General features: G+C 45.0%; 1 protein-coding gene across 2 annotated transcripts in view; it reads left to right on the top strand.

The window, feature by feature from the left end:
- Nucleotides 1-10,967, top strand: part of LOC145357051 (DENN domain-containing protein 2D-like) — a 57,902-nt gene extending 46,935 nt beyond the window's left edge. For both annotated transcript variants that reach the window (XM_080210119.1, XM_080210118.1), the window contains 5 exons: nt 2,640-2,817; nt 5,248-5,289; nt 6,273-6,357; nt 9,608-9,844; nt 10,226-10,967. In XM_080210119.1, coding sequence (XP_080066245.1) covers nt 2,640-2,817; nt 5,248-5,289; nt 6,273-6,357; nt 9,608-9,844; nt 10,226-10,281 — 598 coding nt within the window. In that variant the 3' untranslated portion in view covers nt 10,282-10,967. The remainder of the gene's footprint in view (nt 1-2,639; nt 2,818-5,247; nt 5,290-6,272; nt 6,358-9,607; nt 9,845-10,225) is intronic.
- The last annotated feature ends 13,007 nt before the right edge of the window (nt 10,968-23,974 follow it).

Genomic DNA, 23,974 nt, shown 5'->3' with positions numbered 1-23,974 from the left:
ATTACAGTCACCAAAGAAGTGATACCGAGTAAGTTGTCGGACTCGCAACTGAGAAGAGCCCAAGTCCTGACGGACTTCATTCTAGGCTCTTAAAAGAAATTATTAGTGAAATGATGCATTGGATTATATTTTCCAAAACATCCCAATTGGGGGAAGGTTCCACTGGATTGGAAGACGGCAAATGTAACTCCTTTATTCAAAAAGGGAGCCAGCAAGTGAGAAACTACAGGCCAGATAGCTTAACATCTGTCATAGGGAAAATGTTACAAGCTATTATTATAGAAGTTAAAGCAGAGCATTTGGATAAGCTCAAGGTAATCAGGCAGAGACAACATGATTTTGTGAAAGAGGAACCATCAATTTATTGGAGTTCTTTGAGGTTATAACATGTGCTGTGAATAAAAAAGAACCGGGGAACATAATGTATTTAGATTTCTGGAAGGCATTTGATAAAGTGCCACATCAAAGGTTATTGTGGAAAATCAAAGCTTATAATTTTGGGAGTATCACTGATAGATGACTGATTGGCAGAGTAGGTATACCTACAAGTTAGCAAAATGTAACGAGTGGTGTGCCACAAGGATCAGTGCTGTGACCCCAACTAAGAGGCAGTAAGGCAGCAAATGATCTAATAGGCAAAATCTTGTTCAGGCATCAGGAATCTCGCCTATGAGGGACCTTTGCAGCCTCTCTTTGGGAAGGCCTGTGAAACCACAAGCCATCCAGGCAGTGGTAAGGTCAGCACCAGGCCTTCCCCTGGAACCAAGATGCTGGGAATGGAATTCTTGCCTACAGGGAGCTGCTGGCCAATCAAAGGTCAGCAGCACCATGGCAAAGTCGTGGCTGCTGCTGGAAGGACAGGCACTGGAGTCTCAGGATTGTAGCAGGGCCCTGACCACAGATAGGTAATTATATAGAGGTCACGGGGGGAAGGTGCAACTGGATCAGCAGCAGCATCCCCACATCGCCACACACATACACGCGCGCACACATATATATATATATATATATATACACACACACCTTGCAGTTTGTAGGAAGGCGGCAGATTCTGGTATGCTGAATTACTTGTCTAAACCTTCAAAATCACGACCAGGGACAGCAGAAGATTCTGCCCATAATGTGGGAAACTGTGAGGTCGCAGGAATGGAAAAGCAGGATATTTTTAAAAAGGTGTGAAACATGTAAATGTTGGTGTTGAGAAAGTCTTGGACATACTCACAGAAAGTTAGCATTCAGGTGCAGCAAGTGATTAGGATGGCAGATGGGGTGTTAGGTTTTATGACAAGGTAGTTGGAATAGAGGAATCAGAAAGTCTTGCTGCAGTCAAATACGGTTTTGATGAGACCACACCTGCAGTATTGTGTGCAGTTTTGGTCTCCATCTTTAGGGAAGGATACACTTGCAGTGGAGCTGGTACAGTGAAGGTTCAGTAGATTGGGTCCTAGAGTGAGGGGCAGGGTCAGTTGGGCTAAACTCCCTGGAGAATGAGAGACTGTCTCATTAAAACACACTAGAAGGGGCTTGGCAGGGTAAGCACTGCGAGATTGTTTCCCCTGGCTGTGAGAACAGTCTCAGGATAAAGGGCTAATTATTTAGGAGTGAGGGTGGATCCTCCATTGTTGAATGTACCTCAGGCTATGATTGTGAGATTTTTAATCTCTCAGGAAATCAGGGGATGTGGAGAGTGGACGAAAAGTGGTGGAAGATTGGTCCTGATCATATTCATTAGTGGAGCAGGTTCGAGGGACTGAATCTCCTCCTGCTCCTATTTCTTGTGTTGCATGCTACGGATGACAGTTGAAGAAATGGAGTTATGGTCCAGATCAACGGTGATCCAAACTGGTATTCAGTGATGTTGTCAGTGAGATGTACAAACCACATAATGGGTCCTCAACCAATTACAACATTTCTTCCAGTCTGGGAATTAGAAGGCTAGACAGCCAAAATCTCCCAGAAATTCAACTGAAAGAAATACACAATTCCAGTCCAGCGGAATGGGAAGAGATCTGGTAAAGGAACATTTTTGCAATCACAACCTTGTACTCAGGTTAAGCCCAAATAACTAGGACTGCTAGGACTGAGCTCCTGACTCAGAACCCAATCATGGCTGTGTTTGATAGGGACAGTATAGAGGGAGCTTTACTCTATCTAACCCCATGCTGTGTCTGCCCTGGGAGTGTTTGATAGCGACAGTATAGAGGGAGCTTTACTCTGTATCTAACCCTGTGCTGAAACTGTCCTGGGAGTGTTTGATGGGGACAGTGTATGGGGGGCTTTACTTTCTACCAAATCCCGTACTGTACCTATCCTGGGAGTGTTTGATGGGCACAGTTTCAAGGAAGCTTTACTCTGCTGTACCTGTCGTGCAGAGGGTGTGATATTGGGAATACAGTGCAGGTCAGGATATCACAAGGCGAGAGCAGTTGAGTATTGGTGACATTGGAAGGCTGTGGAGTATTTTGTGATCTTAGGTTGAAGCTGATGCTTTGGCTGTAGCCGGTTTGACATTTCACTAACAGTAAGCAAGATCAACGGTTTCATCCTCCAGCAATGGATGCCTGTCTTCCTATTGACCTGTGCTTTAATGTTGTCTGTGGATGCCGTCTCTAACTCTGGGATCTTCCTGCTTCCTCCAGCATCCTATCGCAGTGTATCCATGGCATCGCTGCCCTGCTCTATCCATTCACCTGGCAGCACACTTATATCCCAGTGCTGCCCAAGGTGATGATGGACACAGTGTGCTCTCCAACGCCTTTCGTGGTGGGAGTTCAGAAACAGTTTCTGGAACAGCTTAAGGAACTGCCCATTGAGGAGGTGAGTGCAAGAACTGGATCTCCAGCCACTCTACCAGACTTTACACAAAATTGTAGAATGGCTGCAACTCAGGAGACCATTCAGACCGTCACATTGATGCCAGCTCTCTACAAAAGCAGTGTGTAACTGACTCACTCTCACCTCCGATAGCCTGTAATCTTTGTTTCTATCCAGGTTTTACTGTGACTCCCTTTTGAAAAGCTCAATTGAATCTGAGTCCTCCACGCTGTCAGGAAGTGCAGTCCAGATTCTCACCACTTGTCCAGATCTCAATCATCTTCAATCTGTGCCCTCTGACTCTCCATCTTTCTTCCTATCTTCTCTGTCCAGACCCCTGGTTTTGAAACCTCTCTCAAACCACCTCTTCTCTATGGAGAACAGCTCTAGCCTCTCTGATCTTTCTTTCAGCCTTGGAACCATTCTGATAAATCTTCCCTGTACTTCCCTGCATGCCTTCATGTTCTCCTTAAACTGTGGTGCCCAGAACTGAACACAATACTCCCGTTGAAAGCAAACCACTGTTTTAGAAAGATTCATTGTTTATTCCTTGCGTACATTTCTAAAGCCCGGTAAGTTTTATGACTGTATTAACTCCCGTCACTGTTACTGATTTGTATTTCTGCACACCAGAACAGTCTGCTCCTGTACCTCATTTAGACACATGTTTTCCAAAGATGTTTTATTCTTATCTCTCAACTCTCTCTGCAGAAAACCCTGCTCATGGTAGGGTCAGTAATAGCCATATTTATGGTCACAGGGACTCGCAGGAATGAATTCTCATTCATAACCAGCAAAGGTCAGGTTTAATCTTTCCAGCCGCAGCAGACTGTCCCACAGCACAGTTCAATCTCAGTTCAGACCCCCATCCTTTGCACGGGGTCTCTGACCCATTGTCCATGTTTGCAGCTGTCCTTGTTATCTCAGAGAATTACTGAATAGTATAGCCAAGTAAGAGGCTATTCAACCCATCATTTCTGAGCAATGAGGGTACAGCTGGGACTCTCACTGAGAGCTGCACATTGTCTCCTTATTTTCTAACATCAAATCCTTACAGCACAGGAAGAGGCCACTCCACTCATTGGGTGAAATTTTACAGCCTCGCTCGAGTGAGAACAGAAGTTGCCACCTGGATCAATGGAGATTTTCCGTTGTCAGATGCTCACCCATGGCGGGTGAGATGGTAGAGTTCCAGCAATTGTGTCTGATTGTGCTCTCTAAATAAGTAATTCCCTTAGTGCCATTCTCCCACTTTCTCCCTGTAATACGTTCTTCCTTTTCAGATAACAATCAATTCCCTTTTGAAACTTCAGTTGAACCTACCTCCACCCACTCTGAGACAGTGGATTCCAAACCTGAACCACATGCCGTGTGAATTGTCACAATTGTTTCTTTTGCCCATTCACTCAATTCTGTATCCAGGTTGCTGCTGTCACTTTATTCCATTGCCCAGGTAAGAAGTCTCACAACATCAGGTTAAAGTCCAAGAGGTTTATTTGGTAGCAAATAATTTTGCTACCAATTTAACCTGGTGTTGTGAGACTTCTTACTGTGTTTACCCCAGTCCAACGCTGGTATCTCCACACTATAACTTTGCCCACAGGCCTGTTTGGTGGCTCTGTATCGAATGCCTTTCGGAAATTCACACCAACAACTTAACCCTCTCCCCAAACGACCTTCTCTGTTGCTGCCTCAAACAAAAATCCAGCAAGTTAAACATGATTTTCCCTTAAGAAACCTATGCTGGGTTTTCTTAATTAACCTGCATTTATCCATGTGACTATTAACTTTGAGATGGACATCTTTGACCCAGGGCATAGTTTTTTTTCTTTCAGTGGATGTGGGCACAGCTGGGCCAGCATTTATTGCCCATCCCTAGTTATCCTTGAACTGAGTACCTCGCTTGGCCATTTCTGAGGGGCAGTTAAAAGTCAACCACATTGCTGTGGCTCTGGACTCATGTGGCAAGTTTCCCTCCCTACAGGATATTAGTGAACCAGATGGGTTTTTAACAACAAATCAACAGTGATTGATTAAAAAAAACTCACCATCTGCCATGCTGGGGTTCAAACCCCATGACCCTGGGTCTCTAGGTCACTAATCCTGTCACAATATCACTCTGCTGCTACTGGCCTGGATTTGCAATTCTCCAGCCCTCTGGCCTCACTGAAAAATTATGGCTGGTGCTTTATCAACTCTAACTGCAGTCTGTCCAATATTACCTCCTTGTAGTGACAGAATTTCCATCTCTATCACCATGGCTTGGGTAGCATCTACCTCCTTGGTAAAGCTAGATACAAAATACTCATTTGATACCTCAGCATGGCCCCAGCCTCTATGGTTAAACCCCCTTTTTGGTCCCTATCAGCCCAACTCCTTGTTTACCACTCTTTTGCTACTTATATAACATTGCTTTCTGCCTTTCTGTTCCAGTGTTTAATGGTGGACTTGCACACGGATACGTTCTTGATGAAAGTAAGTAACTGCTTTCTTTATGTGGATCTATCTGTAGGTGTTCTGTAGATTTCTGAAGGGTTAGTTGGTAGTAACTAGCACAGAGAGTTTGCAGGCTCGTATTGCAGCCTTGGGCACTATCCCTGATACCCTGTGCCCCCTTTAATGAGGGGTTTATTCACAAACTAAAACAGGAAAGGCTGGAAATGTTCAGTGAATCTGGCAGCAATTGTGGATAAAGAGTTCTCAGGATCTTCCCAAATTTCTTCATTTGGGAAATGAAGAAATTTCCCAAACTTCTTTAGTGGCACGGCACGCTGACACAGTGGTTAACACTGCTGCCTCACAGCGCCAGGCACCTGGGTTCAATTCCCAGCTTGGGTCACTGTCTGTGCAGAGTCTGCACATTCTCCCCGTGTCTGTGTGGGTTTCCTCAGAGTGCTCTCGGTTTCCTCCCACAGTCTGAAATACATGCAGGTTAGGTGCATTGGCCATGCTAAATTCTCCCTCAGTGTACCCAAACAGGCACCAGAGTGTGGTGACTCAGGGATTTTCACAATAACTTCATTGCGGTGTTAAAGTAAGTCTACCTGTGACAGTAATAAATAAACTTTAAAATAACTTTAGTGGTTGTGAGGTGGGAAGTATGCAGATTCCTCATTGGATCTAGAATATGTCCAATTGAAGTGAGACTGTTTAAGAATAATAAGGCAGTTTCTGGAGTAAATAGGTGATTGTTATTCTGCAGTGATGATTGCTTGTCCCCAGTTGAGAGATGATGGATCTGACAGGGATCGGGGTGTACTGCTCCTGCAAGTTTAAGAGCCAATCTGATTGTTTGTTTCATCTGATTATTAGCTGTGTGACTGGCCAGTATACCTGCACTCTGGTCAGTAGTCACACACAGAGAGTGGGAGTGATTCTGAGAGTGGACTCTACCATGTGCCCATTGGAACATTTAACTTTGGGAGGAGAATGTATGATTTTGTCCTTTTCCACTGCAGGTTGGTGATGAACCTGACATTCTGCCACACAAGCTATACAAGGAGCTTCTGAACTCTCTGCAAAGCCAGAGAAAGACTGAGCAGAGTAAGAGGAACCAATCTTCACCCCTCATGTAATGGATTCCTTGCTCACTGAAACTTTGATCTTTCACACTTTGCTGACTGGTTTTATCTATGAATGTGTCTGCATTCCGCCTGTTCTGGCAGGGTGCCTTTCTGAAAATAAGTGCTGTTTGTTGGAGTGTAGTTTGTCCTCAAACTGCTCTATGCTTTAACTAAAAGCCCAGTATCTGCTGTTATTTCTCTTTGTCCCCTTTTTACCTTCCTTTCTGTATCAGTAATCTTCTACACACATCAACCATTCTCACATATCTTCAGATCATTCCACTGGGCAGGTATCATCTTTCTTTAGCTCCCTCTCTCTTCAGAGCTTCCATTTTCTTCAGAGTATAAGCTCTAACCATTGAGCACAGTGAGGCAGTAAAGTATTTCTCTCTTCATTCTTTCTTGTAATATTGTAAGCTCCTCCTATCCAAATTCTTGGCTTCCCTTTTCATTGGCAAGTGTAACTCGTTGTGTCTGCCATCACTCAGTCTTGGATTTCTCTTTGTGTCTTTATATGGCTTTTTATGTGGATTTTAGCAAAGCTTTTGACAAGCTCCCACGTGGAAGACGTATTGAGAAGGTTAAAGCACATGGAATTCAGGGAAACTTGGCAAGATGGATCAGAAACTGGCTTAATAATAAGACACAAAGGATGGTGGTAGAAGGCTATTTGAGTGACTGGAAGCCAGTGTCCAGCGGCGTACACACATACAGAAATGATATAGATGATAATGTAGTGCGAATGATAAGCAAGTTTGCAGACGGCACCGAGGTCAGTCGGGTGGTTAGTAGTGGAGAAAATGATTGTAAGTTACAGGAAGATATAGATGGGTTGGTCAGATAGGCAAAGCAGTGGCTAGTATTTAACTCTGATAAGTGTGAAGTGATGCACGTTGGAAGAAGAAACAAGACAAGGGAGTACTTAATGAATGGCAGGACACTGGGAAGCTTAGAGGAACAGAAGAGTCTTGGGATAGATCAGGTGAATAGAATAGAATAGTTAAGAAGGCAAATGGGACATTTGCTTTCATCAGTCATGGAACAGAGTATAAGACTATGACTCCTTTCAATTTGTTCAAACTCGATATCAAGCCCAAGGTCATCCAAGCCTTGAATCTCTATTCCCAGATCTGGGAAAGTCTTCCTGCACTTTTCTTGAACACTGGGATGAGATGAGGATAAAGTTGATTATTTGATCTTGATTCTGGTCTCTTCATGCCATGACCAGTTGCTGCTCCCTGTTCACCTTCCTGCATTCTCAACGTATTGAATTGAAACCTGATTGCACTACCTCCGACCAAACTCAGATTGATTCTTTATCCTCCCTCTCTCAGTTACTATTTCTGACTGGCTTTGTCTTGTTTGCCATTGTGTTAGTTTGTGAATCGATATTAAGGTGGATTGCTTTACACTGAAGATCTGAGCTTGTGTACTTTTCCAGTTAGGCTCATAGAGGTTTACAGCATGGAAAAAATAGGCCCTTCGGCCCAATTTGTCCATGCAGACCATTTTATACCACTAAGCTAGTCCCACTTGCCTAAGTTTTGCCCATATCTCTCTAAAACAATTTACCCATGTAACTGTCTAAACGCTTTTTAAAAGACAAAATTGTACCCGCCTCTACTACAACTTCTGACAGCTTGTTCCAGACACCCACCACCCTCTGTGTGAAAAAAGTTGCTCCTCTGGACCCTTTTGAATCTCTCCTCTTAAACCTATGGCCTCTAGTTTTAAACTCTCCTATCTTTGGGAAAAGATCTATGCCCCTCACTATTTTATAGACCTTTGTAAGATCACCTTCCATGCTCTAGGGGAAGAAGTCCCAGTGTATCCAGCATCTCAGTGATCCCAATAATGTGTTGATTGAAACAGAACAAACATTGTTGAATGCACTATTTATAAATAAGGCATTGATCAATTCAAAGATTTGGAAAAGCCTCACTAAGTAGTTACAGAGTTACAATAGGTAACTTCCAATAGGTTAGCCAGCAGATATCAATTATTGTCGTACCTATTGCTTTCCTGCTGTACCTTCATTTCCCTCCCTGAAGAATAGTGTAAAATAGTGTAAATTTTGCAGCCTCAACAATGTGACTTTCCATCTACCAACTGATAGTCAGGTGGGGCAATGGTTTCCTTCTCCTGGAGGAGGGGTTTCTGGATTCCACCCAACACGTGATGAGACGGGGCCTCCTCCCCAGACTCATCCTGCCAGATGTGAGTCTAGAACACCCATCAGAGCTCCGGTCCCCACTCACCATGACTGGAAACTGTGGAGTGGGAATCCGAACCTGGCATCTTCCTCTGCATTGGGGTTACATTCAGATCAGCCATCTTGAATGGTGAAGCAGGCTTGAGGGGCCCAGTGGCTTACTTCTGCTCCTAATTCATATGTACCACTGATCCAGTGACTCACTCCATCCATTTCCTGTTATAGAAAATGACGTGTACATGGCATATTGGCACAACTGTATAAACCTTCAGGGGTGGTGCGGTGGCACAGTGGTTAGCACTGCTGCTTCTCAGTGCCAGGGACCCAGGCACAATTCTGCCCTCAGGTCACTAGCTGTGTGGAGTTTGCACATTCTCCCCATGTCTGCATGGTTTTCCTCCCAAGATGTGTGGGTTAGGTGGATTGGCCATGGTAAATGTGTTGGGTTATGGGGGAAAGGGCAGGGGGAGGGACCTCGGTAAGATACTCTTTCAGAGAGCCAGTGCAGACTCGATGGGCTGAATGGCCTCTTTCTGTAGGGATTCTGTGGTTCATTGAGTCTTGCAGCACAGGCATCCATTCAGCCTGTCACATCGGTAGCTACTCATCTTTCCCTGCACGTTTTTACACTTTCTCCCTTTTTGAAAGTTATTACTAAACCTGCTTCCTCTAACCTTTCAGACAGTGCCTTTCTGATCACAAGAACTTGCAGTGTAGATAAAACCTGTTTCCTCGTGTTACCTCTGATTCTTTTATAAATCTGCTTGTTGGCCTTTTGTCTATGTTTAAGGCGTTTTGAGTGTTTGAGTGTTAAGTTGTTAAATGAAGAAAGTTAGCATTTCTATTTGCTGTTGTAAAGGGTTATGGTGTAAGGTAACCTGGGTGAAAAATGCAGATGATGTGAGTCTCGGTGTGGATTTTGAGAGCCTGTAAGTGAAGATAGTTGTGTGTGTGAGACAGCAGCTTTGCTGATGTGATGGTGTATTCACGTATATCTCCGTGTCCTGCCACCCAACAGCCAGCCAGGAGTTAAACGACATGGTGACAAATACCTTTGTGCTTTTCTTCATTAAAATCGTCGGACACTATTCTGCTCACCTTAAACGAAACCGGAATGAAACCAGCTTCCAAGATAAGCAGTTCCGCAAATCCGTCACGTCCAAATCCATCCGCAAATTCCTGAAAAGCTTCATGGCGACACAGATGTTCTCGTTGTTTATTCAGGAGCTCGAGGGACAACCTTGTCCTCAAGAAGGTAAGACAGCACCAACCAGGTGACTCCTGCCAATTGTAGGGCCAGTCTGTGGCCCTGCACTGCCTGAGGAAACAATATTTCTGACCCATTCCTCTCAGCCAGTTTTTACCCTTAGCCATCCCACCCCCAGCTGATTCTCTGAATCACAGTATGCAATAGGTGTTCAAACAGAAACATTCACATTCTGCCCTTATTCAGATTTGAAAACTGTCAAAGCCCTTGCATAAAAATAATGGATACGACACATTCAAAGCTTTCATGGGCTATGCCAACCCAATTCATAGCCCATGCACACTCGATCATGGACTCTGCCCATTTATTTAATCTTGCCCCACAGCCCATGCACAACTATCCCTATCTGACCTTTCCTCTGTTTTTCAGGGTTTTTCGAGCAGAAGATAAAAGAACATCAGAAGAACAAAAATAAAGTGAAATAGGTTATGTTATACCAAGCGGAGGAGCTGACATCAGGAGAACCGTCCAATGTTAAGCTGCAACCTCGCCCTGTAATGGAAATGTGACTTGTCAACAAAGGGGAATTACAGGCCACTAAATGCTCAGGGTCCAAGAAGGAGGTGGATACCTCAAAAGCTTGTTGTTATTGCAAAAGGCGTGTAAATATTTAATGCTCGTATTTAAATGTACATAATAAGACTATTTGGAAAATAGGGAGTGATATGGAGATTATTTTAAATCATGTTTTATTGACATGGTTTATCCCTGTTCTCAAACTTCATTTTGTCATTTAGTTTTGGGGATGTGTTTAAATACTGGGCGGGCAGGGTTTTGGGAATGTATTTAAATGCCGAGCTGGCAGGGTTGTGTGACTATTGATTCAGGAGTCAAGAGAAAGATGACCCAGCCATTACATGGGCAGATCCCAAGCGAGTGGTTTACTTTAGCCTGGTGACCATTTATATTCTGAGCTACAGGTGGATTTGGGGCAGATTGAGGCAGCCGCATGTTAAAACTGCATCCTATTGTGGAGCTGAGCCTGAAGCAGTTTAAACACAACTGATGGGGCTGCCTTCGGGCATTATGAGCCCTGAGGACAGTCCGTGCAGCAAGATCTAAACAGCGTCAGACATTTGACACAGCTTCTCCAGCACTGGACCCCTCATTCAGAACAACCCCCCCCACCCCACACACCTCCCACCTTCCCCACTCCTCCTGCCTCTCCCTTGCGCACCTCCCTCCCTTCTCCTCCCCTGCACCCCTCCCTCCTCCCCGCGCCCCTCCCTCCCCCTCCCCCGCACCCCTCCCTCCCCCTCCCTCCTCCCCCACACCCCTCCCTCCCCCGCGCCCCTCCCTCCCCCTCCCTCCTCCCCCACACCCCTCCCTCCCCCGCACCCCTCCCTCCTCCTCCCCCACACCCCTCCCTCCTCCTCCCCCGTGCCCCTCCCTCCCCCGCGCCCCTTTTTCCCCCTCCCCCGCGCCCCTCCCTCCCCCTCCCCCGCGCCCCTCCCTCCCCCTCCCCCACGCCCCTCCCTCCTCCCCCGCACCCCTCCCCCCTCACTGTATTGCCAGGAGTGGGGTGGGGGTGGTTAAACTGCCCCAGGAACCCTTGTTTTCAGTCATTGTGCTCCACAACATTGTCCGCTGTGGCACAGAAATGACACAAGCCCCTGAAACAGAAAGGGGTAAGGCAGCATTTATCGAGTGGCGGCCTTCCAGCCCCATCACCGAGGACGTTGTCAGGGAGCAAACTCCTCTCGCGAGGGGGGACTAATTAGCTGGAGGCAGGCTTTCGTACCACCATCTGGACTGGACGTCCTGCTTATGAGAGCTACTAGCCCTCTGATTGGCCAGCAGCGCTCTGGTCCCAGCACATCCAATCTGAATGAAGGACGGGCAGGCAGTGGCCTGGTGGTATTATCACTGGACTCTTAATCCAGAAACTCAGCTAAAGTTCTGGGGACCTAGAATTTGAATTCAATAAAAAATATCTGCAATTAAAAATCTACTGATGACCTTGAAACCATTGTCGATTGTTGGAAAAACCCATCTGATTCACTGATGTCCTTTAGGGAAGGAAATACAAAGAACACAGCATGGGAAACAGGCCCTTCGGCCCAATGAGCCCGTGCTGCCACTTTAACATTGTGAGTGCCCTCCTCTACCTATGACCTTTGTCTGCACCTATTGGGGAAGATTGAGGGGAGACTAATTTAGGGACAATTTGTTACACCAATCAGCCTAAGAGCACGTTTTTTGGGATGTGGGAGGAAACCGGAGCACCCGGAGAAAACCCACGCAATCATGGGGAGAATGTGCAAACTCCCACAGACACCGGCCCAAATCTGCCGTTCTTACGTGGTCTGGCCTACATGTGACTCCAGAGCCACAGCAATGTGGTTGACTCTTAACTGCCCTCCAAGAGCAATTAGGGATGGACAATAAATACTGGCCAGTCAGAGATGCCCATGTCCCATGAATGAATAAAAGAAAAATACCTGGAGGTGGACAGAGGTGAGACTGTGATGGAGGGGGATCTTGGTGTGGCCAGAAACTGGAGGAGCTGGGGGAAGGGATGATGGTCATATAGGAAGGAGCACTTGGGGAGGTGGGAGCGTGGAACAATAAGAAGCCCCTAATGACAAAAGAGGCCAATGAATCCGCACCACTTGCTTTGCCACCCAGGTCCAAGCAAGCTTCCCCCACCCCCTTCCACTGTGTGGCCATGTGTGGGCAGTTAGGTAATGGACCCTCAGCTGCATACCCTCAGGTGGGGTGGCTGTAACATACTGTGCGCGGACTGCAGAGACCCGAGAACATCATCCAGGCAGTCACTCGGTACCGAGGGAGTGCTGCACTGTCATAGGTACTGTCTTTCAGGTGAGATGTTAAACTGGTGGCCTGTTTACTCTGTCCAGTGAATGTGAAACAGCGCATGGTACTATCCAAAAAATCCAAACACCTCAACACATGTTTATCCCTGAACCATCGTTTAAACAGACATCAGATGGTCAGACTGTGGGGTGCAGGGATATCCGGTGTTTCAGAATGTTGCTGTATAATTGTGTGTCTTTTCCTCTGCACACGCGTTTCAGGCAGGAATTAGACCACAGGGTAAAATATCTGATTCTTGAGTGTGTTTGACATGACTGAGAGCTGTTTGGGTTTATAATAGACCCCGTGGTTTCTTTACTTCTGGGGCCTTTCTGCTGCGCTGGTCCAGAATTCAGGTTGTCTGCTCTGATGTGCCAGAGACAGTTGTTCATTAGACACTTGCTAACTTGTCATTTCTGATCATACTGTGAAATTGCTAATGCACAAAGTAGGGTAACGCACTGTCTGTACAAAAACAGCATTGGAAATAAAATTCTTGACTTAAATCCTCTTGCTGTAATGAAACAAAACAAAGAAAGACTCACACACCAGGAAATTTCCAATTCCTGCTCGGAATCACCACCATGCATTTCAGGATTTCAGCTAATAACCCAGGTAACCCTTTGTGTGGTACTTATTAAAAGTGCTGCTGTTGAGCTAAACGTGGCACTCAAGGGGTTAACCTGATGGATCAGCAGGATGCTGGTTGGATATAAGGTTTTGGGGTACAGTGTCCTGGTCTTCTTTCCTCTCCAGCCACTGCTAATCCACATTTATCAGTGACAACCTAATTCATTTGAACTCCGCAGGTTAGCTTGGAAGACCCAACTCTTGAGGGCAACTAGCACTCTCAGCTGTGGCTCATGGTCACTCTGTCACCGGGATGGAAGGTAGAGAGCCTGGGACAGAATTGAGACTGACACCTCAGTCCAGTACTGAAGGAATGCTGAATAAAAGCAAATTACTGGGAATGCTGGAATCTGAAAGCAAAAGACAAAATTCCAGCAGTTCTGGTAACATTTGTAAGGAGAGAAAAGAACTGTCGTTTCAAGTCCAGGCGACCCTTTGTCAAAGCTTTGACAAATGTCAGCTCTTTTCTCTCCTTACAGATACAGCCAGAGCTGCTGAGATTTTCCAGCATTTTCTCTTTTGGTTACTGAAGGAATGCTGTACTGTCAGAGGTGCCATCTTTCAGATAAGACATTAAACTGAGGATCTGTCTACCCTCTCAAGGATATCCCAGGATGTTGCTCAAAGAGTCTTATAGAAACGTACAAACTATAAACAGGAGCAGGCCATTCAGCCCTTCGAGCCTGCTTCACCATTCATTATCATCATGGCTGAACATCAAATTCAATATCGATTTCCTCCCCCCCCCCCACATCCCTTGATCCTTTAGCCCCAAGAGCTGTATTTAATTTATTCTTGAAATCTCACAATGTTTTAGCCTCAACTACATTCTGTGGTAGTGAATTCCACACATTCACCACTCTCTGGGTGAAGAAATTTCTCCTCATCTCAGTTCTAAAAGTTCTATCCCCAAATTATGACCGCTACTTCTGAACTCCCCCAACATTGGGAACATTCTTTCTAAATCTACCCTGTCTAACCTGTTAGAATTTGATACGTTTCTATGAGATCCCCTCTCACTCTTCTAAACTCCAGCAAATATAATCCTAACCATCTCTCCTCTTATGATAGATCTTCCATCCCAGGAATCAGCCTGGTAAACCTTCACTGTACTCTCTCTCTAGCAAAGACATCCTTCCTCTGATAAGGACACCAAAACTGCACATACTACTCCAAAGCTCTATACAACTGCAGCAAAGCATCCCTATCCCTATACTCAAATTCTCTCACCATGAAGAGCAACATATCATTTGCCTTCTTCACTGATGCACAAGTGACTGATGCACAAGGATACCAAGGTCTCAATGAGCATCCATCTCTCTCAATTTACACCCAAACAAGTAATAATGTCTTCCTACTATTGCTACCAAGGTGAATAACTTCATATTTATCCACATTATACCACATCTGCCATGCAAATACCCATACACTCAGTCTGTCCAAATCACATTGAAGCATCTCTGCATCCTCCTCACAGCTCATCCCCCTACTCAATTTTGTATCCTCTGCAAATTTAGAGGTAATATGTTTAGTTCCCTCTTCCAAATCATTAATGCATAATGTGAACAGTTGGGGTCCTAGCACAGATCTCTGTGGAACTCTACTTGTCACTGACTGCCAATCAGAATAAGAGCAATTTATGCCAACTCTTTGCTTCATATCTGCTAACCAGATTTCGATCCATCTCAAGACATTGCCTTCAATGCTATGCACTTTAATTTTACATAGACCTGAGACCTTGTTGAAAGTCTAAATAAACCACATCCACTGATTCGCTTCAGTCAATTCTACTAGTTGCATCCTCAAAAACTTCCAGTGGATTCCCTTTTGTAAATCCATGTTGACTTTGTCTGATTATATCACTGCCTTCCAAATCCTGAGCTATGAAATCCTTGATAATGAACTCCAGCAACTTCCCCAGTACTGACGTTAGGCTCACAGGTCTATGGTTCCTGTTTTCTCTCTATCTGCGTTATTGAATACCTTCCTTTTAGTTACCCTCGAACCTGTAAGAACTAGTCCAGTCCAAAAAATTTTGAAAAAGGCCAGGTGGATTCTCTCCAGTTTCCTGATCAATATTTATTCCTCAATCAGATCACTGCAAAGTTCAAACTGGTTATGAAAAACAGGAGCATGGGTGGAGCCACTTATCCCGTCATGTCTGATTTAAGGTTATGACTATTCTGAACTTGAGCTCAAGCCCGCTTTGCTGTCTGTTTCCAATGACCCTTGAAATCCCCCAGTGTGTCTAAGTCGGGATTATCCAGAAGGCCTGCCACTGTTACTCTCTGAGTAAGAGAATTTCAAAGAATAATATCCCCTCAGAGAAGACATTCCTCCCCATATCCATCTTAAATGGACAAGCATTGAAACAAAGTGCAACAAAGGGACCTTGGCGTCTTTGCCCGTAGATCATGGAAGGCAGAAGGGCATGTTAGTAGGGTGATGAAAAAGGCAGATGGGACACTTGCCTTTATCAATCCAGGCAAAGCTGACAACAGAGGGAAGTCATGTTAGGGTTGTGTAGAACTTTGGTGAGGCCACAGTTATCGGAAGGATGTAAATGCACTGGAGGGGATGTAGAGGAGGTTCACCAGGATGCTGCCTGGGATGGAATATTTAAGTTATGAACAGAAATTGGGTAGGCTTGTGTTGTTTTCATTGGAGCAGAGAAGACTGAGAGGTGGCCTGATCGAGAGGTTCAAGATAATGAGGGGTACAGAGTGAATAAGGAGTAGCTGTTCTCCTCAGTTGAAGGGTCAGTCACAAGGGGACACAGGTTCAAGGTGAGGGGCAAGAGGTTCAGGGGGGATGTGAGGAAAATCTTTTTACCCAGAGGATGATGATGGGCTGGAATGTGCTGCCTGGGAGAGTGGTGGAAGTGGGATGCCGCACATCCTTTAAAAAATACCTGGATCAGTACTTGGCACATCATAGCATTCCGAGCTGTGGGCCAAATGCTGGCTAATGGGATTAGATGGGCACGTCAGGGCCTATGATGTGTCAGTGTGGACTAAATGGGTCGAAGGTGGGTTGCCTCGTACCCTTTAGAAAGTACCTAGATTAATACACTGACCGCTCCATTGCAGCACTTAACACTGCATTGCATGGATGGGTAAACCTACAGATAGTCTGTGACCCAAAAAAGGGCTGAGGCTGAGAGGGTCGATGCAGATGGTGCCACCAGTTTCGGTTGAACCAAGAAACCTGCCTGTCACACCCCATCTGACTGTGACACACACAATGCCCCCCACATCCTGCCCGCCCCCACCGCCCCCCCCCCCCCCCCCCCCCCACAACCCCCCGCCCCACCCCTTCCCTGACCACAGCACGCACACAGCTAGTGCAGCTTCAGGTAGTGTCCAAGGTCAGTGTCACTGTGAGGATCAATGCCCTGGACACTCTCACCAGCAATTTGCCTCAATTTGCTTCAGCTAATGGAGGAGCACCTGCCAGAAGAGTAATGGCAGCATTTACTTTGGGCTTCAGCTGGGTGTGACTCATAATGCTTCTGACAATTGCATGGACATCTTAGGGACGGCAGCATTTCAAGAAGGCAGCTTACCACCACCTTCCCAAAAGCAAATAGGATTGGGCAACAAACGTTGGCCGAGAAAGTGACACCAGATCTCTTGAAGGAATGAAAGATCTCTGACAGAGGGTGGCCTGTATGTGTGGGTGCTGGATTCACCACCGATAGAGCTAGTCAGGCACAGAGGAACTGTCTCCATGGCAGGTAAAGTGCCAAGCAGTCGGTGTTTAGATCAACAGCAAGATGCTGGCCACCAGGTAGTGAGTTACTGAATTATTTTTCGATTGCTGCAGGTCCCTGAGACAATCTAACCCCAGCAACATCTCTTAATATCGGAGATCTCTTTTACCAAGCCTCCTCCACTACACCACTAAGAACCTCATCCTTCAATTGGTCGTGCCTGGTTCCATTCTGTGAGCAATAGGTAAAGATGTTGTTAACACATATATTTGTAGAGCATAGAGAAATAGCTTGAAGTTAAATAGATTGGATATAGTTAGGCATGTTGATAACCCACTTTATGGAAACAACTGTGAGTTTAGTCACAAACATAGGACATAGGGTTCGATGCTCCTAACACAGCAATAATTAGGGATAATAAAAAGACTGCCTGTAATGTAGAGATAACATCAGAGATGTGATGTGCAGTGAAGCATACACCACATCCTGCAGGAATGTAAGAGGCCCACGTTATAAAAAGCAAATGGTCTGCAAGATGTGTTGTTTATACAACTAAGCATAAAAGGGGGAAGGGGTCACTGAGATAGTCGGGACAGCAGTGATTAAGTTGGCAAAGGATTGATTACTGCCAATCTGAACTGGACATGTAACAGTATTGGATAAGATGGATGAGTTTACTAATGCACTCTTGTGATAACAGGAGACATTGTTAGATGGGATAGGAACTTAGGGCACCTCGAGCCAATAGGAGAATGTCAACACATAGATGGGACAGGGACCACCAATTAGGAGAGAACATCACATTGCAAAGCCATCACAATGCTTGTAAAAAAGGTATAAAATGTGCTGTAAATCTATGTGAGGTGTGCCTATTTCGCTAGACACCCGGTCTTGCAAGAACGTCAAATAAAATCTTGCTCCTTCAGAACTTGACTTGACTAAATTGTTTAACTGTGAGCTGTGTTTCTCACAATTCTGAGGTCCTAACTGGCTTCCTATAGCTTGTATATGGGGGCAGGAATGTCTTGATCATTACCAGCCACACACCAGTCACTCTCAGTATTCAGAACCCATGTCTGACTCATGCATTAGTTGCATCAATATTAAACTAGGAGGACAATGGCTGAATCATTGCAAGATTGGTTTACCCTGAGGCAGCTGTGTCAAACTCGGTCTACCTGAGAGAACTTGGTGTCTACCTGGTTGAGGTACAACTCAAAGGGTTGCTTATGTTAAAAACCTTACCAAAGCATGTTGTCCTACTGGTACAAGTGAACCCTTTTTAAAAGAGCCCTGAAAGTTAGAAGATTATTATTCTGACATTTCTCTCACAAAGGATTGTGAAAGTCTCTCCCCTAGAAGCAGTGGATGCTGGTGATCAAATGAATGTTTGCAGACTGCGATTGATTGTAACAAGAAAAATGGAGCAAAGGCCGAGAAATGGGAACATTTTGTGTGTTACGAGGCTGTTTCTGATCCTGAGCTTCCTGTGGTAATGTTACACCATAACTTATTCACTGACATTAAGTGCAAAATATTGCTGAAATGTTAGCTTCTGCTCATTTCCTGTGTTCCAACCACAACTTCTGAAAAACGTAACAAGTGTGTCACAAATTTGTCCACATTGAGATATTTCGAGATATCTAGTATCTAGTAAGCTCTCACTCTCTGATGAAGAAAATTTGTATCAGAAATATCTCATTTGAAGCTGGGACAATACTAGACTTCCTGTGTCCCACACTCGAAACCTCTAGAATCAAAACAAATCCTGGTTTAAGCCTGATTGCTGCGCACTCTGAGACCATAAAAATAATAGAGGGAATAGGCATTTCGGCCCATCCACGCCATCTGCTGTTCAATTCAATGAGGGCTAATTTGATTGTGGCCTGACCTGCCACCTGTAACCTTTGACTCCTGTAAACTGTAATCTTTGACTCCCTTACAGATCAAAAATCTGTCTAGTTTAGCCTAGAATGAGCCAGCACCCACTGCTCTTTGTGGAAGAGAATTCCAGAGACTGACAACTTCCTCAGGGAAGAAATCCCTCCTCAGCTTGGCCTGATTTTAAAACTGTGCCCTCTAGTTGTAGATTGTCCATGAGCAGGGGGCATCTTCTCAGTATCTACCCTGACAAGCCCCCTCAAAACCTTTGATGTGTCAATGTGTCTCTCACCAGCACATGCAGGGTTAATGTAGGACTGAGGACATTACATATGACCCAGGTCAGGGTGGCATTGAGCAGAGCTTTGATAAGAGCTAGATATTTGTGCCTATTCTGTTGCTGTATTTGGATTTATATTGTTACAAGTAGTTAACAAAGACTGAGATTGGGATTTGCTGTCCTTTCTGTGGCATGTTTAGTGGCAGTAAAATTGGTCTGCCATTGGCCGGTTGTGGGATCTTCCAGTCCCCCTGCTGTCAATGGGATTTCCCGTTGTTGCATTCTCTGCCATCAGGGAAGCCGCAGCAGAAGAGTTTGGGGGGGGGGAGGGGGGGGGGGGGGGGGGGGGGGGTGGGGGGGCATCGGTGGGGGAGGGGGAACACTATCGACGGGACCAAAAATCCCACTGGTGGGAGCAGCTGGAAAATCTCATTCTTAGTGTTCACCTACTGAAGATACTGAAGACTTCTCTAACACCATTAAAATTCTTCTTAACCTTCACTGCCCAAGATGCCAGCAGCTTGGGATCAAAAACCTTCAACCCAAGAATGTTGGAAGATTTAAGAAGAAATAAAAGCTTCAACCAAAATTCTGATCCAAGAGAAGCTCCTACCAGAAGCTGAAGACACAGAAAAGAGACTGGAAGCTAAAGGCTGATATCTTCACTGCAGCAGAGTACTCCACAGAATTTCCCAGCTTCAGAACATACAGTTCACAGATCTTGCAAGGGTGAGCTAAATCTTTTAAAGTTTCAGGCTGCAGCTAGTCCTGTGAAACATTTTACTCAGCCAGTATCAGAAGTACCATCTGAATTGAACCCTGCTGATAAAATGTATTCCCCAACTCGATGCCTCAACACACAGCCTCCAAACTCATAAAAGAAAAAAATTAAATCTCTCGGGAACATTATGACTGTGAAACTTCGAAAACTGCAAGCTTACATGTAAAAGCAAATCACGGAACAAAAGAAGGCAACAGACAGCTGACCCAGCAGCCATTATTAAAACTCTTTCTTCAAGGAGAAGACCATTGTCATACTGCCAAGCCTGCCAGAATCGGCAAGAGTGAGAAATTCTTTCTATCGCAGCGAATGGTGAAAACCTACAGGTTCTGAAAGCTGTATCCACACTTTCAAATTCTTGAACATGGATCACAATTCAATCCTTCCAGCTCCATTTGGACTAACACAAGGTACAGACATCACAAAATTGGGGACTTTGAAGGAAAAAATCTGAATGACAGCATCACTCGAGATTTCAACAAGAAGTGTGCCGCTCTACAAAGATAATCTAACCCTAAACAAGATAGTTATAAAACCAGAAAATTCTGGAAAATCTCAGCAAGTCTGGCTGCACCTGTGGAGAGTGAAATAGAGCTAATGTTTTGAGGCTGAATGATTATTTTTCAAAGCTAAAGAGAAGTTGGTACCAAGTCAGCATTTTCCATTTTTATTTCAGACCTCCAGCATCCACACTCTTTTGCGTTTATTTCATTCAGATTGTTAGACTGTCTGAACTATACAAACGACACAGGACAATCTAACAGGAGAGAGTAACCAATGGAGCAGACCCTCAGCCCTGTTTGTTCAGCCACAGATGTGAGGACAATCCAAGCCAGGGAGAGCAATTCCTGAATCTCCCAGCAGAGTCAGCTTGGCAGTGCTGTGGTGCCGTCTCTGGGGAGATCAGTGTCCTGCCAATACAGACCAGTGCTTCCACTCACACAGAAACAGACACTTCCAGAAATGCACAGGTAGCCCAAAGGTCATCCACAAGGTCAAGAGCAATAGCCTGTTCCAGCCCTGTTTCTCAGCTGAGCTTAAGCATTGTGGTTCTTCACTTTGGAAAGCTGCCGCCTTTGTAATTGGTCATTGAACAATTTGAGATTAGATTCAGGTACCAGTGTAACAGTCCTGCCAGACGAGGAACCCTACCCCCAAGATAGGCTTCAAACAATGGACACTCCACTTTACGGGACAGGAGGAATTGGACTGCTAATCCAGGGCATGCTGCAGGTATAAAGACAAAATGATCCAAAAAGGCCACAGCTACTCACTATTGAGCAGCAGTGTCTGTATCAGACTGAATCTCCACACAATGTCCCCACCCCCAGCAGCTGGAAGCAATGATGTATGTAGGAGTCATCTCCCCAGTGTGCAGTTTAGGTCTCCTTATCTAAGAAAGGATGTTCTAGCTCTAGAGAGAGTGCAGAGTCAGTTTACCAGAAAGATTCCTGGGATGGCGGGACTGACGTGTGGGGAGAGATCGAGTCAGTTATGATCATATTCGCTGGAGTTTAGAAGAATGAGAGGGAAAATGTATAAAATTCTAACAGGACTAGACAGAGTAGATACAGGAAGGAGGTCCCCGATGATGGGAGTGTTCAGAACCAGGGGACACAGTCTAAGGACGTGAGGTAAATGTTTTAGAACTGAGATATTTCTTCACCCAGAGAATGGTCAACCTGTGGAATTCACTATTTCATTTAATCCCTACAGTGCAAAAGGCACCAACTTTCTCTGACAGAGTAGCTTACACAAGCCCTTTCCCCCACCCTATCCCCATAACCCCAGACATTTACCATAGCCAATCCACCTAACCTCCATATCATTGGATGGCTGGTCATCTCAGACTCCCTGGTCTAATTCAGGTGGTCATCTCAGCCTTGGCCACTTGAGCCTGTCCACCATTCAGTTAGATCATGGCTGATATGACCGTAACCTCAGCTCTACATTCCTGTCTCAGTTAACCTTCCAACCACCACACACACCCCCCACCCCCATATCAAGAATCAACTAGATCTGCCTTAAAAATATTCAAAGTCTCTGCTTCCACTGCCTTTTGAGGAAGAGAGTTCTAGAGACTCACCACCCTCTAAGAGAAAAACTTTCTACTTGTCTTTCTCTTAACTAGTACGTTTTCTTAAATGGAAGGACTGTAAGGCCTCCAGGCTGCTTGAACCTATAAATTCAAGGATTCGAAGGAGGAGATGGAGCAGTGAGAATGTAGTAATAGCAATAATGTCTTAACATCAATGTAAATAATGAGGCTGACAACAATGTAAGACATGAAGCAAACTAGCTTAAAGGTCTGGCACACACATGGTTATTGTGGGACTGAGGACAGTACTGCCTGTGCAGTGAAGTAAGAAACACATGACCCAGACCAAGGGTCAGTGTGATGTTATGCAGAAACATACGTAGACCTAGAAATGAACACAGTTTCTTACCTGTTCCCTTTACTGTGTACATGCATACAGTTATTAGCAGTTAATATAGACTTGTTGTTAACTGCTGAATATTTATTTATAAGATTTATTTAAGAGGCACTGTTCTGTGAGCGACAACCTCCCTACAGGAAGGAACTTGACTGCCACATTATTACTTCATGGGATCGAACATCCAAAGAGCCATATATAAAGGGCACTCTGATAGATATTTGCCCCTGTAATCCAGCTACAATATTCTCACTGTCACCTCAACCCGTAGAGCTATTGCCACCTTCAGTCCACATGAGGGGCAGCTGCTACCCCTCACAAAATTGGGAAACGTCTGAGCAGAAGGAGTGGCCCCACGTTTCAACAATGTCTCCCTGGAGGTTCTTCTTCAGGCTCTCTGAGAATTTGAGCAGTCCTGTTTCCCAGGGAGATCCTCCCTCCTGTCCTGAGCACTTTTGACCAATGGGACTTCTATTCTTTGGGATAGTGATTGGACTTGTAATCCAGAGACCCAGAGGTATAATATTCTGGGGACCTGGGTTCAAATTCCACCACTGGTGAAATATGAAATCTTGAATTAACAGTTTGATGATGACTATGAAACCATTGTCGATTGTTGTAAAAACCCATCTGGTTCACTAATGTCCTTTAAGGAAGGACGTCACCATCCTTACCTGCTCTGGCCTACATGTGACTCCAGGGTCAAAACAATGTGGTTGACTCTTAATTGCCTCAGGAATGGGCATTAAATGATGGCCCAGCCAGTGATGCCCACATCTCATGAACAAACAAAAAAGTTAACATTGACCACAGCCTGATTTTCACCCACTCTGTGGTCAATTCCATTAGTAGTCATGATGTGGGTATGCCGGCGTTGGACTGGCGTAAACACAGTAAAAAGTCTGACAAACCTGGTGTTGTCAGACTTTTTACTGTCAATTCCATTGTCAAGGTTCATTGTAGTGAACTCTTGATGCAGCCACATTTGTGAACATCCACAGGAAATCACTACTCTGTGTTCCCTCTTGATTATCTTTGACTTTTCCTCCAACACCCATTACCTTTAGTGACATTCAACACATCCCCATCACACCTGACAGCTATTATCGACCTCGTGCTTTCCCTTGGTGCAGTGGAACTGCCCCAGCAACCCCTCATTATTCACCACTATCCATCCATCACCCTCAGCCTTCCCTCTATTATCTTTGACTTCCTTCAACTCTCAGACTTTATCACTGACCTTTCCTACATAATCCTTCATCTCTCTGCACACTTATAGAAGTGCATTACCTTCTCTATTTTTCCTGAGTGTGTGATTGACAAGTCTTGAGATCTTTCATAAGTATGTGAATAAATGATCCTCTTTGTTTAAACCCACAAAAGTATGCTGCTGGTATTTAATTTTGACCACACACTAGCAATTTAGAAACACACAGATCTACCCTTTCAAAATAAATCACATTGATCACTAGAAAGGGTTTAGAGTGGAGGTTTCAGTACACCTTGGCCTGTCTGTAACATTCCTCCCTAGTAGCTAAACAAAGATCACTATAAACAGTAGCTCCTACTCATGACAAATCCA

This window comes from Carcharhinus amblyrhynchos, chromosome 22 (assembly GCF_965287045.1).
Source record: "Carcharhinus amblyrhynchos chromosome 22, sCarAmb.v2.hapA, whole genome shotgun sequence".
In the NCBI taxonomy this organism is placed as follows: Eukaryota; Metazoa; Chordata; class Chondrichthyes; order Carcharhiniformes; family Carcharhinidae; genus Carcharhinus; species Carcharhinus amblyrhynchos.
The sequence above is the reverse complement of the archived record's forward strand: the minus strand, read 5'-3'. Positions and strand labels throughout refer to the sequence as shown.